This window comes from Orcinus orca, chromosome 14, assembly GCF_937001465.1.
Source record: "Orcinus orca chromosome 14, mOrcOrc1.1, whole genome shotgun sequence".
In the NCBI taxonomy this organism is placed as follows: Eukaryota; Metazoa; Chordata; class Mammalia; order Artiodactyla; family Delphinidae; genus Orcinus; species Orcinus orca.
Genome location: NC_064572.1, coordinates 9,227,291 through 9,247,676, shown reverse-complemented (window position 1 = coordinate 9,247,676; position 20,386 = coordinate 9,227,291). Strand labels below are relative to the sequence as shown.

The 20,386-nt window shown below is 47.1% G+C and overlaps 1 protein-coding gene across 2 annotated transcripts in view; it reads right to left on the bottom strand.

Moving 5' to 3' along the window:
• DISC1 (DISC1 scaffold protein) overlaps positions 1 to 20,386 on the bottom strand; it is a 352,385-nt gene that overhangs the window by 243,325 nt on the left and 88,674 nt on the right. For both annotated transcript variants that reach the window (XM_049696800.1, XM_004281592.3), the window contains exons 4-5: positions 14,493 to 14,640; positions 655 to 784 (exon numbers count right to left, since the gene is read on the bottom strand). In XM_049696800.1, coding sequence (XP_049552757.1) covers positions 655 to 784; positions 14,493 to 14,640 — 278 coding nt within the window. The remainder of the gene's footprint in view (positions 1 to 654; positions 785 to 14,492; positions 14,641 to 20,386) is intronic.

Sequence of the window (20,386 nt, the reverse complement as noted above, 5' to 3'; positions counted from 1 at the left end):
CTCCCCATTCCTGCCTCAAGGCCTCCAGGCTCAGGCAGGTGTGGACAGAGTTGCAGGGCTCCTTGTCTCTGGGGGACACTGTCGACTTCCAGAGCTCCTGGTTGCCTCCTGGCTGGAACTCAGGGCTGCACCAAGATTTCTAGCCCCTGATGATTCTCGGCCAACTTGCATCCACTGCTCTGGGCCTACCTGGAGCTCCCACGATGCCCCAGTCATTCCCAGTCTTTCCCAGTCCCGCCCACTTTGCCCAGTCCACACTTACAGCTCTGCCTCCTGACAGGCGCTACTCAGAGTCCAAGCTGACGGCAGTTGCCATAAAGCACTGCCACAGCTCAGACTTCTTTCTGCCTCTAAAAGAACCTTCTTCAGGGCAAAACGAGAAGAGGTGACAGACTGGCCTGGCAGACAAGGAAAGCATATTCAACAGGTAATGAGGAACAGCAAAGACAGCCACACACACCGCCAAGCTTTCAACCCCTCGTTGGTAATGAGACTCCCGACAGGCCCCCTAGTCACCACCCTCCACCCTGTGCTTCCAGGTGGACAGCCAACACTCTAATTGCTTCACTCAAGCAAAGACCCACTTTGCTACCTTTGGCTCAAATGGATAAGAAAAATGATGTCTTGTTTCTTGAAGATTCTTCACCCGCTTACCTGTAACTGCTGCTTTTCTTGGAGAAGCCAGTCTCGCCTGGTGATGGACACAAGCAGGTTGTCCTGAGCGGTGGGTTCCAACATCTTCGGCTCCGTCCTGAGCTGGGCTTGGGTGTCGTCACTCCCAGCTCTTAAAACAAAACATACATATTGGTACAGATATGGATGAGCTGAAATCCTCAGATCTACAAGAATGTTAATGGAAAGAAGGTCCACAAAGTGGCCCCCAGCGGCTCTCATCCTTAGGAGGGTCACAGGGATGAGGTCCCTAATGTAAGTTTTTGTTTTAATGACAATCTCTCGGGGCTTTGGCTGTTTCCCAGAGCCACCTTGCTTAACTGGACTGGGCACTGTCCAACACCGTAGCTACACGTGTGGCTATCTGCGCTGAAAGTATAAAATACACACCAGATTTTAAAGACTTAGTATGAAACGAAGAGTGTAAAATAGCTCATTAATGATATTTATGTTCATTACCTGTTGGGATGACAATGTTTTTGACATACTGGGTTAATTAAGTATATTTTAAAAATGAATTTTACTTGTTTTTTCTTACTTTTTAGAAATGTGGCTACTAGAGCATTTAAAATCATGTATGTGGTTTGCATTATACATCACTGGACAGCTCTGCCTGGGCCATCCAGAGCAAACTTCCAGGGCTGATCTTGGCTGTGGAGATGACAAAGAGGGTTGACTGATGCCTGGGTCAGAGATTCTCAGAAAAGGTTTGCTAAAAGACTGTCAAAAACCACTAAAAATCTCTTTCTCCCATGCTCGCAAGAGTTGGCATATTTGGTTGAAGCAACGCTGGTGAAGATGTGGCCCAGGCTGCCACCTTATGCTGGTGAGTTGCCGTTGCAGGAGCCTTGCAGGTGTTTCTCATCAAAGGATGACAAATCAATTTATAAGCGGTTACAGCTGTAAACAAGACTTGTCCCCTGCGCAGAGCAGAGGCGATGGGTAAACCAAGGCCACGGACAAATGCTCCCCCCAGGGCTCAGACTTACTCACTGTAGGAGTGGAAAGGTAGATGCCCTGCTCCCATTTCCTACATCTTAACATGGCCCTTACATTAACAAGGGGGCCTACCACGCAGCACAGTGAAACAGCCCTAATATTCTTAGAAACAAAGATAGAAAATATGTCACCTCAGCTTTTCTAAGTTAGAAAACAGTGGCCACAGAAAAGGGAGCCTTGATTGAATCTCTGGGCCAGACACAGATTCAGACTCAATAATCTCGAAAGCTGCTTACTTAATATAACATACCACGCAATTTAGAAGCTTACTTTAAGACCTGTTACTCTCTGTAACAAGTCTCTGTGTGCGTAAAGGCAAATCACAAGAGTAGTAGTAGTAATAAAAAAATTTAACTGGTAATAACAAAATAATCCGGTATAATTGAGAATTTACTGTACGCTGGGTGTCATCAGTGTTGCCAACGAAGAAACAGAGCATCAGGGAGATCTGAGCAACTTGCTCTGGTGTAACCAAGCAGGACCCTATGGGGCCTTCCCAGAGCAAGACTCCCCCTCCAGGTCCTCTGCCTGCCTTTCGTCTGTAGAAAAACTTTAGTCAAAGAATAAATTTAACTGGAGAAAAGAAAATGCAGAAAGAAAGGAAACTTTCAAGCAAGACAAAATAATAATGGTTTAGCCATTAAACAAAGAAGTCAAAAACCTTTTGTTCCTCCCCAAGGGCTATAGATAACATTCTGAGCCATGTCCTTAGAGCTGTTTTACAGAGACTGAAACCCTCACCAGGTAGAAGAAGTTAACTGTATGCTACTCACAAGCACACAGACCCCAGACCAGTTGGAACCAGAAGGTTGATGATGTTGACTTCCAATTACCTCACCACCAACCAATCAGAAGAAGGTCCACGAGCTGATCACACACCCCACAACCCCCCTCCCTCACCCCGTCTTTATAAACTTTTCCCTGAAAACCATCAGGGAGTTTGGGCCTTCTGAGCACTAGCTGTCTGGACTCCTTGCTTGGCGCCTTCAATAAACACTGCGCTTCTCTTCACCACCACCGGGTGTCAGTAGATTGGCTTTCCTGGGTGTGGGCAAGCAGACACAAGTTTGGCTCCACAACACTGGGTCACACAGAGAGCAAGAAGCAGAGGTGAGGAGTCCATCAAAGGGCCGTGAGGCTGGTTGCCACTTTCCAGCCCTTCCCTGAACACCATATACCAGCCAGGCTTCAGCAAGATTATAAACTCCTGTTTCTTCCTGGCTTCTAGCCACATGCCACCCACACCTGCTGGCTAAGTCCCCTTGCCCATGATTCAACACAGTCAGCTGAGAGTGACAGCTTCAGGGAGGTAGATGAGCACGGTTTGAGCCCTAACTCCACCTTTTTCTAGCTATGTGTCCTTGGACTTACCAAACCTCTCTGAACCTCACCTCCCTCGTTTTTAAAATGAGAATGATGGTGATGGTGATGCCTTCCCTATACGGCTCCATATGGCTGATTACGGGATCAAATGTATTCAACAAATGGCCACTGAGTGCCTACCCTGTGCAGGTCCCACCCTCACCCTGGGGCCATAAGGGGACTCTGTCCTCGGGGAGCTGGCCGCTTCCCCCCCACCTCAACGTTGGCATCAGGAGACTGGACGGTGTGTCATGTCCACTGGACACACCGTCCTTTGTAATGAAGAGTAAAGATGAGATGTTTCCGAGGACCTTTCCATGTATCAGAAGGGGGGGGGCCTGGAAGGAAACCACCACCAACTATTGTGGGAATGGAACCCACCTCCTCCCCTGGGCCCCCGAGTCTCAGCCTGTCAGCCCAGCCTCTCGCTCTGGACGGCGAACCTCAGCCCATCTCGTGCTGCTGTCCCCAGGGCCCAGCACTGAGCAGGGCTTAGCAAATATTTACCGAGTGACTTCATGAGTCCACGGCCTAGAAAAGTCCAGAAGCTGTTTATATTCAGCTTTCGATTGCATTAGATCATTTCTTCACACTAATTTATTTCCCAATTTGCTCTGCTTATGCAAATATTAAGAGTTTCCTGAATTTCCTAAATAGATACCATCTGGGTCGGGATGGGAGTTAGTGAAGGGAATCAACACAGAATTGAAAATGAGCTGCAGGGGAACTACAGGTGGGTAACTGGGAATTCTCCTTATTATCGTTAATCACATTCATTACTTAATCCATAAAAAAAGCCCCTGTGATTCACCGAAACTCCTGTGTCTCTCAGACTTTAACTCTGGGTAGAGAAAGCCGTGCACAGATGGCTGAGTGGTGGCCCCAGGACAAAAGACAGCTCAGGAATGAAGCCGGGGACCGGTTTCCATCTCAGCCCATCAGCCCTCAGAGCCACGCTCCCTCTGCCTCCTACAATGTTGTTCCCTTTATTTTAATAAACCCCAATGTGTAAACCCAAATGTCAGTGCAAATTAGCCTTGCTATAAACTAATCAGTATGGAAAACGAGCAAATCCCTCAGGGGCAAGAATTAAAAACACGTGGGTTGGAATGTTAGCACAGCACTCAGTGCCCACGGGGACTCGGGGTGTCTAGGACCACACTCTCAGCCCCGGGTTTCACGCAGGTCCCCATCTGCCCAGTGCTGGAAAAATCCTGGCCTTTCTACTTTTGTCTTTTCCACCGATCACTTAAAGAAGGATAAAACCCATCTGTAAAATAAGATCCTACACCACTGAAAACAGTACAGATCCAAACTGCACAGGACAGCATACCGCATCCCAGGGATAACATGGACCGCCTGACTTCTGTGAGTACAGAGTTCAGTAATATTGAGAAAAGAATGAATCCCACCTGGGGGGAGGTGTTTCCTGAGAGTGTGCACCTGTGATGAACCCACCCGGTCACCTCCTCTGCAGCTGGCTCGCTGGGCCCGGGGCCCTCCAGTGGACTGCCTTTGCGCGGAGGGTCGCCTTCGGGAACGTCTAGAGTGAGACAGGGCAGAGGGGAGCCCAGACATTCCACCGGCTGGGACATCCCGTGCCAGAACGGCTCCTGACAATTGCTGTGGTTTATACAGTTGTACGTATAACACAGAGGGTCCCTTTCCAGACAGGAATGACGGACGGTCATCACGATGCCAGAAAAATTGCTCTGTGGTGCCACTGCTGGAATCGTAGAGTTTTAATTGAGGAAAGAACCAAAACGGATGCTCTCATTTTCATAGTGAGGAAAACCTCAGCTCAGATGACCACTTCCGGCAACAAGACTTGAGGAGGACCTTCCGAATACCTTTGCCAACTGCTGCTCCATATCGAGGGCTATCCTATCAAATTTATGTCATCCAACGAATGTGTTTCCATCTCTCCCTCGGTGGGATGATGGTGATAAGGAAGTGGTCTGGGCCAGTTATGCAATCAATGAAGTGTGCGTTAAATCTGGAAATAGCTTCCTTAGCCAACAAACAATGTCATAAATGACTGAGGCCACTCTGATGGCACAACTGAACACTGTAAACTTGCCAGGGACAATGTAGGTAACTTTACAGTTCTTCCTTATATATCTGATTTGGGTCTAAAAGTAAGGAGAGTGGAGTAAAAGTCATACACCTTAGAAAAGTGGACATCACTGGTTTCTACAATCTTATCCCACATATAGAGGTGACAGCCTTGCAGGAGGGGCACGTGGACATTTACTTGGGTTTATAATATCCATGCCCAATACAACAGGCTTCAGACGGACTTCAGCTGAATTTGAGCAAAGAGGATGACACAGGAGACCTTTATTTGGAAGTTTTATCTATAATCCACTGATTTTAAAACAAATTCCGATGAGTCTTCTGTGACTCCCTTCAACTGGTTTTTCTCCTCTTTTCCTTCCTCCCTTACTTCTCAAGGTGATGACAAGGGATCAGAGGTGGGTCTCCTGGGAGAGACACAGGCCGTGCTAGTCCCCATTTGGCTCGAGCTGTGATTAGGGGTTCAGAAACGTCTCCTGCCACGTTGGTAACAGGGATCATTTTTATGCCACCTCATTTTACATCTCTGGTAAAATGTGTCTGTAACAGTTATTTTCTTCTGCCGTGTGTCTCCATTCCAGCCTGTGAACTTAGAGCTGATCATCGTTGAATTCTGCGGTGTGATGGTCCCGACATGACAATTAAATGGAAATAAAGTATCACATGTTTCAAAGGGAAGAGAGGAAGAGCGGGTCAGAGGAGAAATGACTCAGTCCAGAAGCACCGTGAGCTACACAACATTCATCTGTTCCAATCAGAACGGAAGTAGGTGAGCAGGAAGTATCCGGACAGGCAAACCAGAGCCCTGCCCTGATAACCACATTGGAAAACCATCGTATAGCTTTGTTTTTAAACTCTGTTGTACTTTGTTTACTTGTGTTTTAAGTTATCTATTGGGAAAAGGTCTTTGATAAAGGACACTTTGCATACACACACACACATACGTGCACACACACAACTGAAGATGTAAATATGACCCGTTTTCATGTACATGGTGGTGAAGGTCCAGTGGGAAAACACACAGGATGTACAGTCAGAGAAAAGCAAAGTATTCCTGAGAAGATTATCAGTCATATGTGCACAGTAGACCAAACCTCTCTCTTAGGAGAAAGGAAAAAATAACTTTCTTTGGACTGGGTGAAAGATACAGCAAAAGTAGATTCCCGATCATTGACTGCTGTGCTAGGATGTTGAGGTGGAATTTTCCAGTTGCTCCAGAATCAGACGCAAACGCTGAAGGACACAGGCCTAAATGCCCTCCACCCCAAATCGGGAGCAGCAAGGGAGGTGTCCACCCAGGGCTGCACAAGTTGCAAACCACCAGCACCCTCACTCACCACCGTGCTGACCGTGCAGGAAATGGAGTCTTCATGAGAGATGCTTCCCTGCCCAAGCCCCCAGCCCCGCATGGGGGCAAACAGGGACTAAGCTCTCCCACCCAAACCAAATGAAGGAAAAGCAAGTCCACTAGACCCCCTCTTCCAGCCAGAGGGTGTCCTGCAAGGAAGGCTGACGTCTGGTTCTCCCATATGAACCTCTGTCTGCGTCTGGTTCTCCCATATGAACCTCTATCTGCGTCTGGTTCTCTTTGGAGCAAAATCTGAGACAAGGAGCTGAGTTCGGGCTGCTTTTTGGCGAAGTGATTCCCAAGAAACCAGAGTGGGTGGTAGGAAGGAGGAAATGTCAATAAACCATGTGCTATTGAGCTGATCACCACAGAGGCAACTGGGGCGCCAACCAACTGGGAAACATCCTGGGAGAAAATGTGTGCAACACTCCTCGAAGCTGTCCCCCTGGAAGTGGGGAGCCTGGAGCACTAGTCTGCCCTCAGGGGCATCACTCACTCCCCTTCCTCACAAGAGGCAGGGAAAGCCCCGTGGCAGAGAAGACTGTCGGGTGCAAAGCTGTCAGTGGGCACAAAAGCGTCCACAGCTGGAGAGGGAATCAGAGGGAGGCCAAGGGGCCTCAGGTCTCTGCGGCAATCCCCGCCCACACACCGACTTTGTGATGCACCGCTGCCCATCGAGCAGGGATGAAGGATCGGGAGAGCCACAGCAGGGCAGACGGCCTGGAACCGGCGACCCGCATGCCCACCGTTCAGTGCGGCAAAGATACGTGAGCTTCCTGTGAATCAAGTGAACACAACAAAAGGGATCCTCCCAACGAGGGCGCCCACTGGCCGAGGAGACCCAGAGAAAGAGGCTGGTTGACACGTGAAAAACGGTGGTTGCCCCTGTGGGGTGGAGAGATTCTGTTCACGTCAGGATCAGGGAGGTGCTGCAGTGGCCTCTGGGGACCCTGCACCTGAGTCCCACAAGAGAGGGAATGTGTCAGCACATATTCACGGGGGTATCAGCACCTCTGTTGGCCGGGGGGCAGCGATGGCCCACAAGGAGAGGATTACAAACACTGGACGGGGAAAGATTTGAATTGGACGTACGAATGATGCTTCAAACTAGACTCACTGGATGAGCAACGGTAACTGAAAATGCCCCAGACATCTGTATTTTCTGCCCAAGATACCATAGAGACAAACCACGATGCCTTTGTACCCTGCTGAGTAGAGATACCCCAGTGACCCAGTTATAGTACAGAGCAGTGCGGTACCAAAGACAGAGAGAGATGGATACCAAACCATTTGAGTACCAGTAATCTGCTTTAGAGGAGCCCAGTTAACCCCTGGGGTGACAGCTAACGCTCCCTGGGCTGCTGGAAGGACCTGGACAAATCGAGCACGATTCAGGGTGACACACAGAGAATTATACAGTGCTTTTTAGAACGATGCATTCAACAGGGATTATTAGGAACAAAATGACAGTGAAATTACAAATGAAGTACCTGATTGTACTTGGGAGTTTACATTTCCTCAGATCTTATTCTAAACCAAATTTTCTTAACTTGAGAGCCAAAGGCCCCCTAGAGAGGGAATCAATAAGCTCAGAAGATCTGCATGCAAGTGTCTGTATGCAGTTGTCCGTATGTTTGTACATACGTGGTTCTGTGATGGAAGAAATCTATAGCTTTCATTAGATCCTCTAGGAAATGCTTGATCCCAACAAGGCGAAGAGGTACTTATTTGTGCTGTTATTAATCAGTATTGAAAATGTGCCATATGCCGATGCAACTTTTTTATTTCTACAGGAAAAGCACCATCATTGGGAAGCATTCTGTTTCTCCCTGGACTCGGAAAGCCCCTGGCCTGGGAGAAACCTTGCCATCCAGGCGCTGGCTGCCTGAGCTCGGGCCAGACACCCCGTCCCCCTGGTGGCCACTGTGAGAACTGCAGTCAAAGCCCCTGGTTCGGGGGAAACCTGTGAGTCCGCATAGTCCTGCTGATGACGAACGTCACAGGCTGGATGGGCAGTCGGCACGGTGAGAGGCAATTCTTTAAATTATTAATGACTATGCAATTATGTTAACACGCAGCAGAAAAGCGTAAGAAAGGAACTAATTTTGAGGCACTGTTCTCTAATTGTGTTAATCATGGGACAGATGGCTTTGGCACGAGAAAAGCCAAGATAATGCTTAAATAACTGAAGTGTGGAAAAGAGCGATCTAATTCAACCCCCTCCTTTTCTCATGAGGGGAGTGAAGTGTGGAGAAGGTAGGAAACTATGTCAGGTCACACAGAGCTGGGTAGCGCAAGAGACAGGACCAAATCCAGGTTTCCTGGAGCTCCAATCGGGGGTTCTTCAAGATACTGTGGGGACTTCCTTGGTGGCGCAGTGGTTGAGAATCCGCCTGCCAATGCAGGGGACACGGGTTCGAGCCCTGGTCCGGGAAGATCCCACATGCCGCAGAGCAAACAAGCCCATGCGCCACAACTACTGAGCCTGCACTCTAGAGCCCGCGAGCCACAGCTACTGAGCCCATGCGCCACAACTACTGAAGCCCGCACACTCTAGAGCCCATGCTCCACAACGAGAAGCCACCGCAATGAGAAGCCCGTGCACCACAACTCTGCCCCCGCTCGCCACAACCAGGGAAAGCCTGCATGCGGCAATGAAGACCCAAGGCAGTCAAAAATAAATGAATGAATGAATGAATGAATGAATTTTTTTAAAAGAAGATACTGTGAACCTCCTCCTTGCTGGGTGTGTCAAAAGCAAGGCTGAAGGAGTGTTTTCTCCAGGGCAACTGAACCACGTTAGAGTGAAGGCTCTTCCTCTCTCCCTCTCTATACGCATGCATCTTGGTGAACCTACATGTAGGGACACGTATGTATCACATTCATTCATTCAGTGAATGTTTACGGAATACTTATCATAGGTCAGCCACTGCTCTAGTGTCTAGGAATAAAAAGATAAATACAATACAGTCTTGTCCTCAAGGAGCTCCCCGTCTGTCAGAGTAGACAGACATTCAAGGAAACAGATTAATTTGAAAGCCAAGGCAGGGGTGAGGTCATTCAAGGGGCTCCAGTAATTCAAGGGGTGGATGCTGTGACTGACACGGGCAAGGCTTCACAAGGATGGGAGCTCAGCTGAGTCGTGAAGAATGAGCAACAGTGAGGTGACAACTTCTACCAGTTCCGCGTGTGTCAGCTGCAGGAGCTGGTGGCGCCTAGTGAAATTCTGGCTGCTGGAAAGCTAGGCAAGAGCTGCACTGGAAAAGCTTTGAGTGTCATGCTAAGCAGCACAGACCTTATCCCAAGGACCATGAGGGCCGCCGTGCATGACACGACGTTTCCACCTGAGGCATCGCAGAAGGTGAATGAGAGGCAGTAATACTGGGGTCGGGAACACCAGGAGACCACTGCAAGAATCCGGATTACAATTATTAAATCAGAACTGAAGCCCTGACGTGAGGATGGGCGAGGGGAGCAGGGATGCAGTAAAAGACAGTGGAGTCCACAGGACGTGGTCCCCAATTAGACTGGGGAGTAAGGCCTAAGGGGAGGAGCCAAGGCTGAACCCGAGTTCTTACTTGGGTCTCTGGGGAGATGGCGGCATAAGTCACTGAGACTGGGGGTGCAGGAGCAGGGACTGACCGGGGACAAAGAGAGTGAATTTAATAACTAGATAGTTTTAAAAGATAGTCAATTTAGGGCTTCCCTGGTGTCGCAGTGGTTGAGAGTCCACCTGCCAATGCAGGGGACATGGGTTCGTGCCCTGGTCCGGGAGGATCCCATGTGCCGCGGAGCGGCTGGGCCCGTGAGCCATGGCCGCTGAGCCTGCGCGTCTGGAGCCTGTGCTCCGCAATGGAAGAGGCCACAACAGTGAGAGGCCCACGTACCGCAAAAAAAAAAAAAAAAAAAAAAAAAGATAGTCAATTTAGTAAAGGCAAGAATAAAACAACAGTAAATTTTTAAGGTAAAAAGGTAGTACACTTAGTAAAGCTCAGGGAGTTGTTCAAAAGAAAGCCGAGTTGTGGGCTGGAATTTTAGAGAGAGACCAGGGGTAGGGATAGAAATTTGAGGGAAATTAGGAACTTCCCTGGTGGTTCAGTGGTTAAGACTCCACGCTGCCAGTGCAGGGGGCCCGGGTTCAATCCCTGGTCGGGGAACTAAGATCCCACATGCTGCATGGCGTGGCCAAAATAATTTTAAAAAAAGAAAAAGAAATTTGAGGGAAATTAGTCCATTAGTGGTACCTGAAGCACAGGAGTATCTGAGATCCCCCAGAGAGAGTATATAAAGTGGGAGGAGAGGATGGAGAAGAAGAGAAGACAAGGGGGCATCAATATGAAGAGGTCGGGAGAGAAACAGGAGCTCTTCAGAGATGGAAAGGAATGGCCAGCAGGGCAGCAAGAGCAGGAAAGAGTGATTTGAGAGGCCAAGGTGAGAGAGTTTCAGGGATGAATCCAATTGATCAAAAGTTCTAGACGGTGCCGTGACAATGCACAGAAGCAGCATTTTAAGATGTCTTTTCAGTTGAGCAACTAGAAAATCATTACCAACTCTGGTAGCGGCCGAGATAGAAATCAGAGCCCGGTGGGCTCAAAAAGTGAATGGGAACTAAAAACAGTATCCAGGTAACTCCTGTGAGGAAAGGAGGCAGGGGGAACAAGGTGCGCCACGGGGGTATATGGGCTTCATAAATGATTAATAATATACTTCTGTGGGGAGCGGCGTATTCGGCTGAGCGACAGGAACATGGTACCTTTACGGGTCACAGTCAAATACGAGAAAGGGCAGGGGGTGTAACCTGAGTGAGAGAGCAGGACACTGCCTTCATTTTAGTTCACCGTGTTCTACGAGACACTCAGCAGAGACCATAACAAAGCATCGCTCTCCAACCACAACACGTGTAGCTAGAGACATGATCACTGGAGAGCAGGGGCCAGCTCAGACTCAGAGGGAGAGCGCGGGAAGCTAGTTCCAAACTGGGACTCAAGCCAGACGCGAGGTTTGTGCCCAGGCTCAGTACCCGCCCACTGGGGGCCTGCACAAGTCCCTGAAGCCTTCCTGGGCCTCGTTCCCTCATCTCTAAATACAGATAGGGATGCAGATGATGATGAGGTAATCTCCACAGAGATACATATATCAGTATACAAAATCTGCAACCCCCGGAACTGTCTTGAGGATTCAGCGAATTACCTCTTATTCATCAAAAGAAGAACAGATAAGCAAAATGTGGTACGTAATACAATGGAACGTGATTCAGCCTTCAAAAGGAAGGAAATTCTGACACGTCACAACAGAGACGAACCTTGGCTCAGTGAAATAAGGCACTCACAAAAGGACAAATACCATATGATCCCACTAAGGTGAGGTACTCAGACTAGTCAAATTCATAGAGACAGAAAGTAGAAATGGTGGTTGCCAGGGGCTGGGAAGGGGGGACAAGGAAGTTAATGGGGTTTTTTTGGGGGTTTTTTTTTTGCGGTACGCGGGCCTCTCACTGTTGTGGCCTCTCCCGTTGTGGAGCACAGGCTCCGGACACACAGGCTCAGCGGCCATGGCTCACGGGCCCAGCCGCTCCATGGCATGTGGGATCTTCCCGGACCGGGGCACGAACCCGCGTCCCCTGCATCGGCAGGCAGACTCTGAACCACTGCGCCACCAGGGAAGCCCAATGGGTTTTTTTTAATTGAAGTATAGTTGATTTACAATGCTGTGTTAGTTTCTGGTATACAGCAAAGTGATTCAGATACATAAATATATATACATATTCTTCCTCATATTCTTTCCACCATAGCTTATTACAAGATACTGAATACAATTCCCTGTGCTATACAGTAGGACCTTGCTGTTTAGCTATTCTATATAGAGTAGGGTGTATCTGCTAATCCCAAACTCCTAATTTATCCCTCTCCCCCCCCCTTGCCCCCTTTGGTAACCATAAGTTTGTTTTCTATGTCTGTGAGTCTGTTTCTGTTTTGGAAATAAGATCAATTGTATGATATTTCAGATTCCACATATAAGTGTTATCATATGGTATTTGTCTTTCTCTGCCTTTGTCTGACTTACTTCACTTAGTATGATAATCTCTAGGCCCATCCATGTTGCTGCAAATGTCATTATTTCATTCTTTTTCATGGCTGAGTAGTATTCCATTGTATGTATGTACCACATCTTCTTTATCCATTCATCTGTCGATGGACACTTCGGTTGCTTCCATGTCTTGGCTATTGTAACTAGTGCTTCTATGAACACAGAGGGGCATGTATCTTATTGAATTAGAGTTTTCTCTGGATACTTGCCGAGGAGTGGGATTGCACGATCATACCATTGCTCTATTTTCAGTTTTTTAAGGAAGCTCCATACTGTTTTCCATAGTGGCCGCACCAATTTATATTCCCACCGTCAATGTAGGAGAGTAGGGAGTTAGTGTTTAATGGGGACAGTCTCACTTTTGGAAGATGACAAAGTTCTGAAGATGGATGGTGGTGACGGCTGCACAACAATGTGAATGTACTTAACGCCACTGAACTGTACACTTACAAATGGTTGAAATAGTAAATTTTATGTTATGTATATTTTATCACAATGAAAATTTTTTAAAAATGAGTTACTTCTTAAAGCACTCAGTAATTCTTATGCAAGTAAGAGTGTTACGCAAGTGTTTGTTAAATTAATAGAAACACAATACACTGGCAGATGCTAAAAATGGCCTGAGACTGGGGTGGAGGACCAGAAACACCCCCAAAGATCAAAAGAAAGAAAGAGGGCTTCCCTGGTGGCGCGGTGGTTGAAAGTCAGCCTGCCGATGCAGGGGACACGGGTTCGTGCCCCGGTCCGGGAAGATCCCACGTGCCGCGGAGCGGCTGGGCCCGTGAGCCATGGCCGCTGAGCCTGCGCGTCCGGAGCCTGTGCTCCGCAACAGGAGAGGCCACAACAGTGAGAGGCCTGCGTACCGCAAAAAAAAAAAAGAAAGAAAGAATTAAGTAGAACGTCAAGCTGGGAAGGGCCTGTGTGAGAAGGGGACAGGAAACAAGGTGATACTTCAATGTCAGATGAAAAAAGAATAGAAATGGGATGTGAGATTCACTTGTTCTTTAAGAGAATCATGTAAAAGTTCACTCAACCAACACTTGTAAGGAAGCTCCTACCAGGCGCCAGGCACTCTGCTACGTGCAGGACAGGCACATGAGAAAACCACCAGCCTCGCTGTCAAGACGGGTTCTACGGAGCTGCCAAGATCAACCGAATGTAAAATGAGGACTGGGCCAGACAGGCCAGTGATTGTCAGAGCCAAGTGGAAGTTGGAAGTACAGTGTAATTGCTGTGGCCGTGTTTACACCCAAGCAGAAGCAGACCCGCGCTCTGATTAGCCTAATCGCATTCATCACTACCGCTTCCCCCTCAGGCCTTTACCCAAGGAGAGAGGTCACCAGCAGACAGAGGAGAACAATGGTTCACACACTTTTCCAACAGGCCAGCACCTGGGACCCGGCGCCAGACAGCCTGACTTAGCTGGTCTGGGGAAGAAGCTGGACGTTGAAAAACTCTCCAGGTGATTCAAACGTGCAGCCAGGATTGAGAGCCACCGAATTAGAAGTAGCTTCTGGCCTCCACCTAGTCCCGGTCCTGGGAGACCCCTGGGTAGCCGAAAGAGCAGAAGATGCTCCGGAGGAAGAGTCAGGAGGAGGATGTGTTTTCATCCCTCGGTCAGAGGGGACCATGGATGGATCTTACAGGATGACAGGAGACCCAGCTGCCCTTAGCAAGAGGAAATCCACCTCCACCTTCTCAGCGGGTGGGCTTCCCGGGGGAGCTTAGCACCCAGCCGTGCCTGTGCTTGTCGACGGGCCCTGCTGGCACTTAGCAGAAGGGCTTCCTAGGGCGTGTGACCCACCCCGGTCCCTGCCTCTGGAAGGAGTCCTCACCTGTCCAACCGGCAGAAGGGTGCTTCCCGGGAAAACGCAGCGAAGGGTCTCCCAGGCTCTTCGCCACTCAGGAGCGGGGAGAGGGAAGAGGGCCCCCAGGGGAGAGCACGTACCTCTGGGCCGCCCGGTGCAGGGTGGCCTGGGCCTGTGCCCTCAGGTGGCCCAGGAGGCCACTGACGGCCGGCTGCTGTGAAGGGAGCTGAAAGTGCAGGCTGCCTCTCTCTTTCTCCAGGGCTTCTAATCTTTGTTGGATCATCTCAGCTGGAAAACAAAAAAGATGAGAGGGGAATAAAGAACCATAAAACTCAAAATAGACAACCCAGTGTCCCTGGGCTCCAACCCCAGCCAACGGTCACCTCAATGACATAATACAAAGGTCACCTGTTTCTAGGTCAGCACTTTCATCTCTTGGTTCATGCTTTTAAGAATCTTCCATCTTTTTATTGAAAACACAGCCCTGCTAGCTTTCATTCTTCTAACTGTCGGAGGTTACAGTCTATGTATTTATATGGTGATCATAATTATGACCATCACATAGGAGGATACATCATACTAATTATTTTTAAAACCATGATGGCTATTTGGGAGAAAACCTGCTAATTTTGATGAGTCTGTATAACCGGTTGAAAAGTATCAGTGCTCATGGGGCTCCCCTGGTGGCACAGTGGTTGAGAGTCCGCCTGCCGATGCAGGGGACACGGGTTCGTGCCCCGGTCCGGGAGGATCCCACATGCCGCGGAGCGGCTGGGCCCGTGAGCCATGGCCACTGAGCCTGTGCGTCCGGAGCCTGTGCTCCACAACAGGAGAGGCCGCAGCGGTGAGAGGCCCGCGTACCGAAAAAAAAAAAAAAGAAAACTATCAGTGCCCAAATGTTGATTTTTGAGAATGTTTCCTTAGAAACTGTCCATCAACAGAGAACCAGTCACAATTACTGAAGCCACAGAAGTGATGTTCAAACTGTCATGCTACAGCTGACCAGAGACCTGCTGCAGCTTGGGTGGAGGGGAAGCGGGCTCAGGTGGCGTGTGCAGCAACCCTGAGTCTCTGGGGATGCCAACTGCAAGACCTCCCCGTCAATTTGCCGTATGCCTTGTGACCAGTAGCCAGAAACTTGCTCAGAGAATTTGCCAAGGATTCATTCTAGCAATACCAGAAAGGGTCGTCTACTTCCTGTTCAAGACCAAGTGACAGCTACTGCCAGGGCTCTCCGTCTGTGCCACCTGCTTCAAAGAGACAGCGGAGCTAATTCAGACGCTACACTTACAACACACGGTGGCGTCTGGCCTGACAGGTCTGCTAGGATAACGCCGAAAGGTACCAGCCCCGTTCTCTAACACCAAGCTTCATACTTTTAAAATATTTTAATTAATTTTTACATTTTTGTTAATTTATTTACTTTAGTATTCAGTTATTTCTTGCTGTATAAAATCAAAACTTCAGTGAAAAGCGATCAAGTTCTTACCTTGTATGCTTTAAAATAACATACCGATGCAGTCCTGAAGCAGTAGTAAAGATGTGTTAAGATACTATTACGTAGGGATTAGGAGAAAACTGAGTTTGCACCTCAACTCTGACATTTCTAGCCGTCTGACCTTCAAGTGACTTAACCTTTCTAAGCTTCAATTTCCTAATCTGCAGAAACAGGCCTAATAATAGTCTGCACATCATAAGATCTTCGGAGGATTAAATGAGATAATACGCACAAAGCATTTAGCACCACGCCTGGCACCCAGCACGCGTCCAAAAGGAGTGGCTATTATTAGTGGTACCAGCAAGTCCTGGCCTTCAAGTGTCCACAAGGAAGTCAGAAACCCAGGCTGGCCTCCCTCTGCCGGCCACCACATTGTAAACTGCACCCTCCCACCGCCAGGTGAAAAGTCCGCAGAGAACACAAGCTGATCCAGCAAAAGCAAACACTGCAGATGGGAAGGCGACCGCTACAGATCACATTCACAATGAATGGCAAAGGAAAATATGAATTACCCCAGGAAACAGCTGTGATTAGGTATGTTCCGTGCTGTCATTCATCTGCAGAAGTGTGGCTATCTTAAGTTATTTCTATTTTATGATTTTTAAAAGTGCACTAGATCACTCCACACCAGTCAGAATGGCCATCATGGAAAAGTCTACAAACAATATACGCTGGAGAGGGTGTGGAGAAAAGGGAACCCTCTTGCACTGCTGGTGGGAATGTAAATTGATACAGCCACTGTGGAGAACAGTATGGAGGTTCCTTAAAAAACTACAAATAGAACTACCATACGACCCAGCAATCCCACTCCTGGGCATATACCCTGAGAAAACCATAATTCGAAAAGATACATGAACCTCAGTGTTCACTGCAGCACTATTTACAATAGCCAGGACATGGAAGCAACCTAAATGTCCATCGACAGAAGAATGGATAAAAGAAGATGTGGTACATATATACAATGGGACATTACTCAGCCATAAAAAAGAATGAAATAATGCCATTTGCAGCAACATGGATGAGCCTAGAGATTATCATACTAAGTGAAGTAAGTCAGAAACAGAAAGACAAATACACTATGATATCACTTACATGTGGAATCTTTTAAAAAATGACACAAATGAACTTATTCACAAGACAGAAGCAGACTCAGGGACTTCAAGAACTAACTTATGGTCACCAAAGTGGAAACGTGGTAGGGAGGGATAAATTAGGAGTCTGAGATTAACATATACACACAACTATGTATAAAGTAGATAATCAACAAGGACCTACTGTAGAGCACAGGGAACTCTACTCAATATTCTGTAATAACCTACATGGGAAAAGAATCTGAAAAAGAATAGATATGTAAATACGTATACATGAATCACTTTGCCGTACACCTGAAACTAACACAACATTGTAAATCAACTATACTCTAATATAAAATTTTTAAAAAAAGAAAAAGTGCACTAGGATGGTCATCACCGACTTTATAGCTTACCATTGTCTCTAATTTCTAACTTATCACCCACTCCATCCTCCCAATGGCTATCCCATTTCGCACAACTAAATGCTGTATTTGTGACTTCACGTCATTTGTGTGAATCCTGCTGTTTCTCTAAGAAAATCTCTCCCATCCTGCTCTCTATTTGGCCAGTGGTTTGAGGAAACATAACTTCACTGTCTCTGGCTTTTCTTTCTTGTAAACGTCTGCAAGATTTCTGCAGACACTGTTCATCTGATTTCAGTTTGTAGCTCAACATCGAAAGCTAGAATTGCAGAGAATGCTGCACATGGCAGGTGCTGAATAAATGGGGTTGACTAACCGTCTGACTGATAGAACACCAACAATTTAGAATTTGGGGCACATTTATAAACAACGCTGAACAGTAAAAACAAAGTTAACCATGAAAGACATTACCAAGCACTAAGCAAAACGATGCATTGAATAATATGTTCTTAATGACACTGCAAGTTTACTTTATGATTCTAACACGCTTCATTTGTAGGACCTCAGCAAAGAAAATGCTAACCAACCTCTCATTCCATTTTGGATCAAGCAAATGCGTTTTTTGATGCTGCTACAGTGTACTTATTAATGTTTAATTTAGGGGCAGTGCTCATCTGTTATATACTTATTAATGTTTAATTTAGGGGCAGTGCTCATCTGTTATTCACCGGCACCTCAGTCCTAAGTGCCTGTTCCTTGGGCGACAGTATGGAAACAGAATGAAAGAAAAGCACTTTCTACGTCTATGCATAAATAAGCAAATAGGCATTTACAGAGCATCCTGCTAAACAGATTCAATTCCTACCGCCTTGTTCTGTCTGTGGGATGACAATATATGGTGTAAACCATTTTCTTCGCTGTGCAGCCATTCTACATTCTAAGGAGGCCCTTTAAAGTTAAGAAGCAATCAATGTCTTCCTAAGTCATTTTCCCTTGGTTTGTACATAAGAAATGCTATTCACTGAGAGCAGAATATTGTAACAATTCCACATCACCATACACATCGTGCGAGATGACCAGTTTACAAAGAACAAGACTGTGATGAAAGGGCTTCCCTGGTGGCGCAGTGGTTAAGAATCCGCCTGCCAATGCAGGGGACACGGGTTCGATCCCTGGTCTGGGAAGATCCCACAGGCCGCGGAGCAACTAAGCCCATGCGCCACAACTACTGAAGCCCGCGCACCTAGAGCCCGTGCTTCGCAACGAGAAAAGCCACCGCAATGAGAAGCCCTCACGCTGCAACAAAGAGTAGCCCCCAATTGACACAACTGGAGAAAAGCCCACACACAGCAACAGAGACCTAATGCAGCCAAAGATAAAATAAATACATTTAATAGGAAGGAAAAGACTGTGATAAAATGTATTTCAGACTAACCCAAGCCAGCCTCTGACATTTCAGTGTGTTGGAATTTGCTGGACTCATTATCATAAAAATCAGCCACTATTGGGGCACTAAAGCCTTCAGGCATAATCATCATTTCTGAGCAACTACTACATGTCTGGCCCCATATATACATTATTTCTGAGCTTCACAGAAACTTGTAGAGCAGGAATACGAATGCAGAACCTAAAATGCAGAGAATTTAAGTAATGTGCCCAAGGCCTCAGAATGAGTAAGGAGCAAAGTCAGAATCTGAACCTTGACTCTTCTGGTGCCAATCCCTGGGGTTTTTCTATTATACTTCCCAGGAGCCACGCCTGAAGCCATGCCTGCTCCTATAGTTTCCCCATCACACAGGGATGCTGTCTGTCTATTCATCTGTCTGGCGCCCTGGAGACTGGGATCCACTGGGCAGGGCCGAGCCTCAGTCACCTCTGCCAATATCCAGTTCAGCGCTAGGCACACAATAGGTACTGGGTAAAGGTTGAATACATAAATGCATGTCTACATTTGTATGAAGAGCACTGCAGACACAGAAAAATAACAACCATTCTACCTTGCTATCTAGCAATCACGTTATCCTCACAATGACCTCGTGAGGGAAACACGGTTGTTCCCACTTTGCAGATTGAAACACTGAGGCTCATGGAAAGTTTAAGAGATTTTTCTGGGCTAGTCGCACCGCTATGTGGATTCAGAAATAAAGCCAAGGTCTGTCTGACTCCAAAATCTGTGTGCTTCACACTGTGTTCTACAGGGACGATCCCATCCTACGGTGTACACCATAACCTGAAATACACACCCGGATGCGTCAGGCACATGCAAACTATCAACTCATCTTTCACCTGACCCACCTTTCTCACAGAAAGCAGTCCGAAGCCAAAACAAACAAACTGGCAATAGTGAAACAGCCTCAGATCCAATTCTAGGGGAATGGTTAAATAAACTATGGTATAGCCACTCATATGGAATGGTATGTAGCAAGTCAAAAAACAATTAGAAAAACTGTGAGGGAATATTTTAATTTACAAGAGAAAAACAGGATACAAAATTATATGCACATAGGATCTGTACTGTAAGATATAAATATGGTTTTATAGCTAGTGGGAAGAAGCCGCATAGCACAGGGAGATCAACTCGGTGCTTTGTGACCACCTAGAGGGGTGGGTTACGGAGGGTGGGAGGGAGGGAGACGCAAGAGGGAAGAGATATGGGAACATATGTATATGTATAACTGATTCACTTTGTTATAAAGCAGAAACTAACACACCACTGTAAAGCAATTATACTCCAATAAAGATGTAAAAAAAAATACAAAATAGATTTTAAAAAAAGAAAGGAAAAAAAAAAAACCCGGGAGGAACTAAGAGTTTTGGCAATCATTCGTGCGATTGTAGGTGATTTTTTTCTCAGTTTCACTGCTTATCAAATCAGCTGTAAAATCTTGAGCTGTTTAGTATTTAGAAAAGTATTCTATTTTTTTAAAGCCTACTGGTTACTTATACTGCTCTTTGATTTCTGCATTAAAAACGGAGATTTGATTTCCTCAAATTCTTAATGCTAAACTGCTTAGGGTAAGCTTGGTCTGCCTGGGTCACAGAGCTTTTCAGTGTATCCCAAAGAGGATTGCCAGAAATGTTATATTTTAAGCTCACCGATG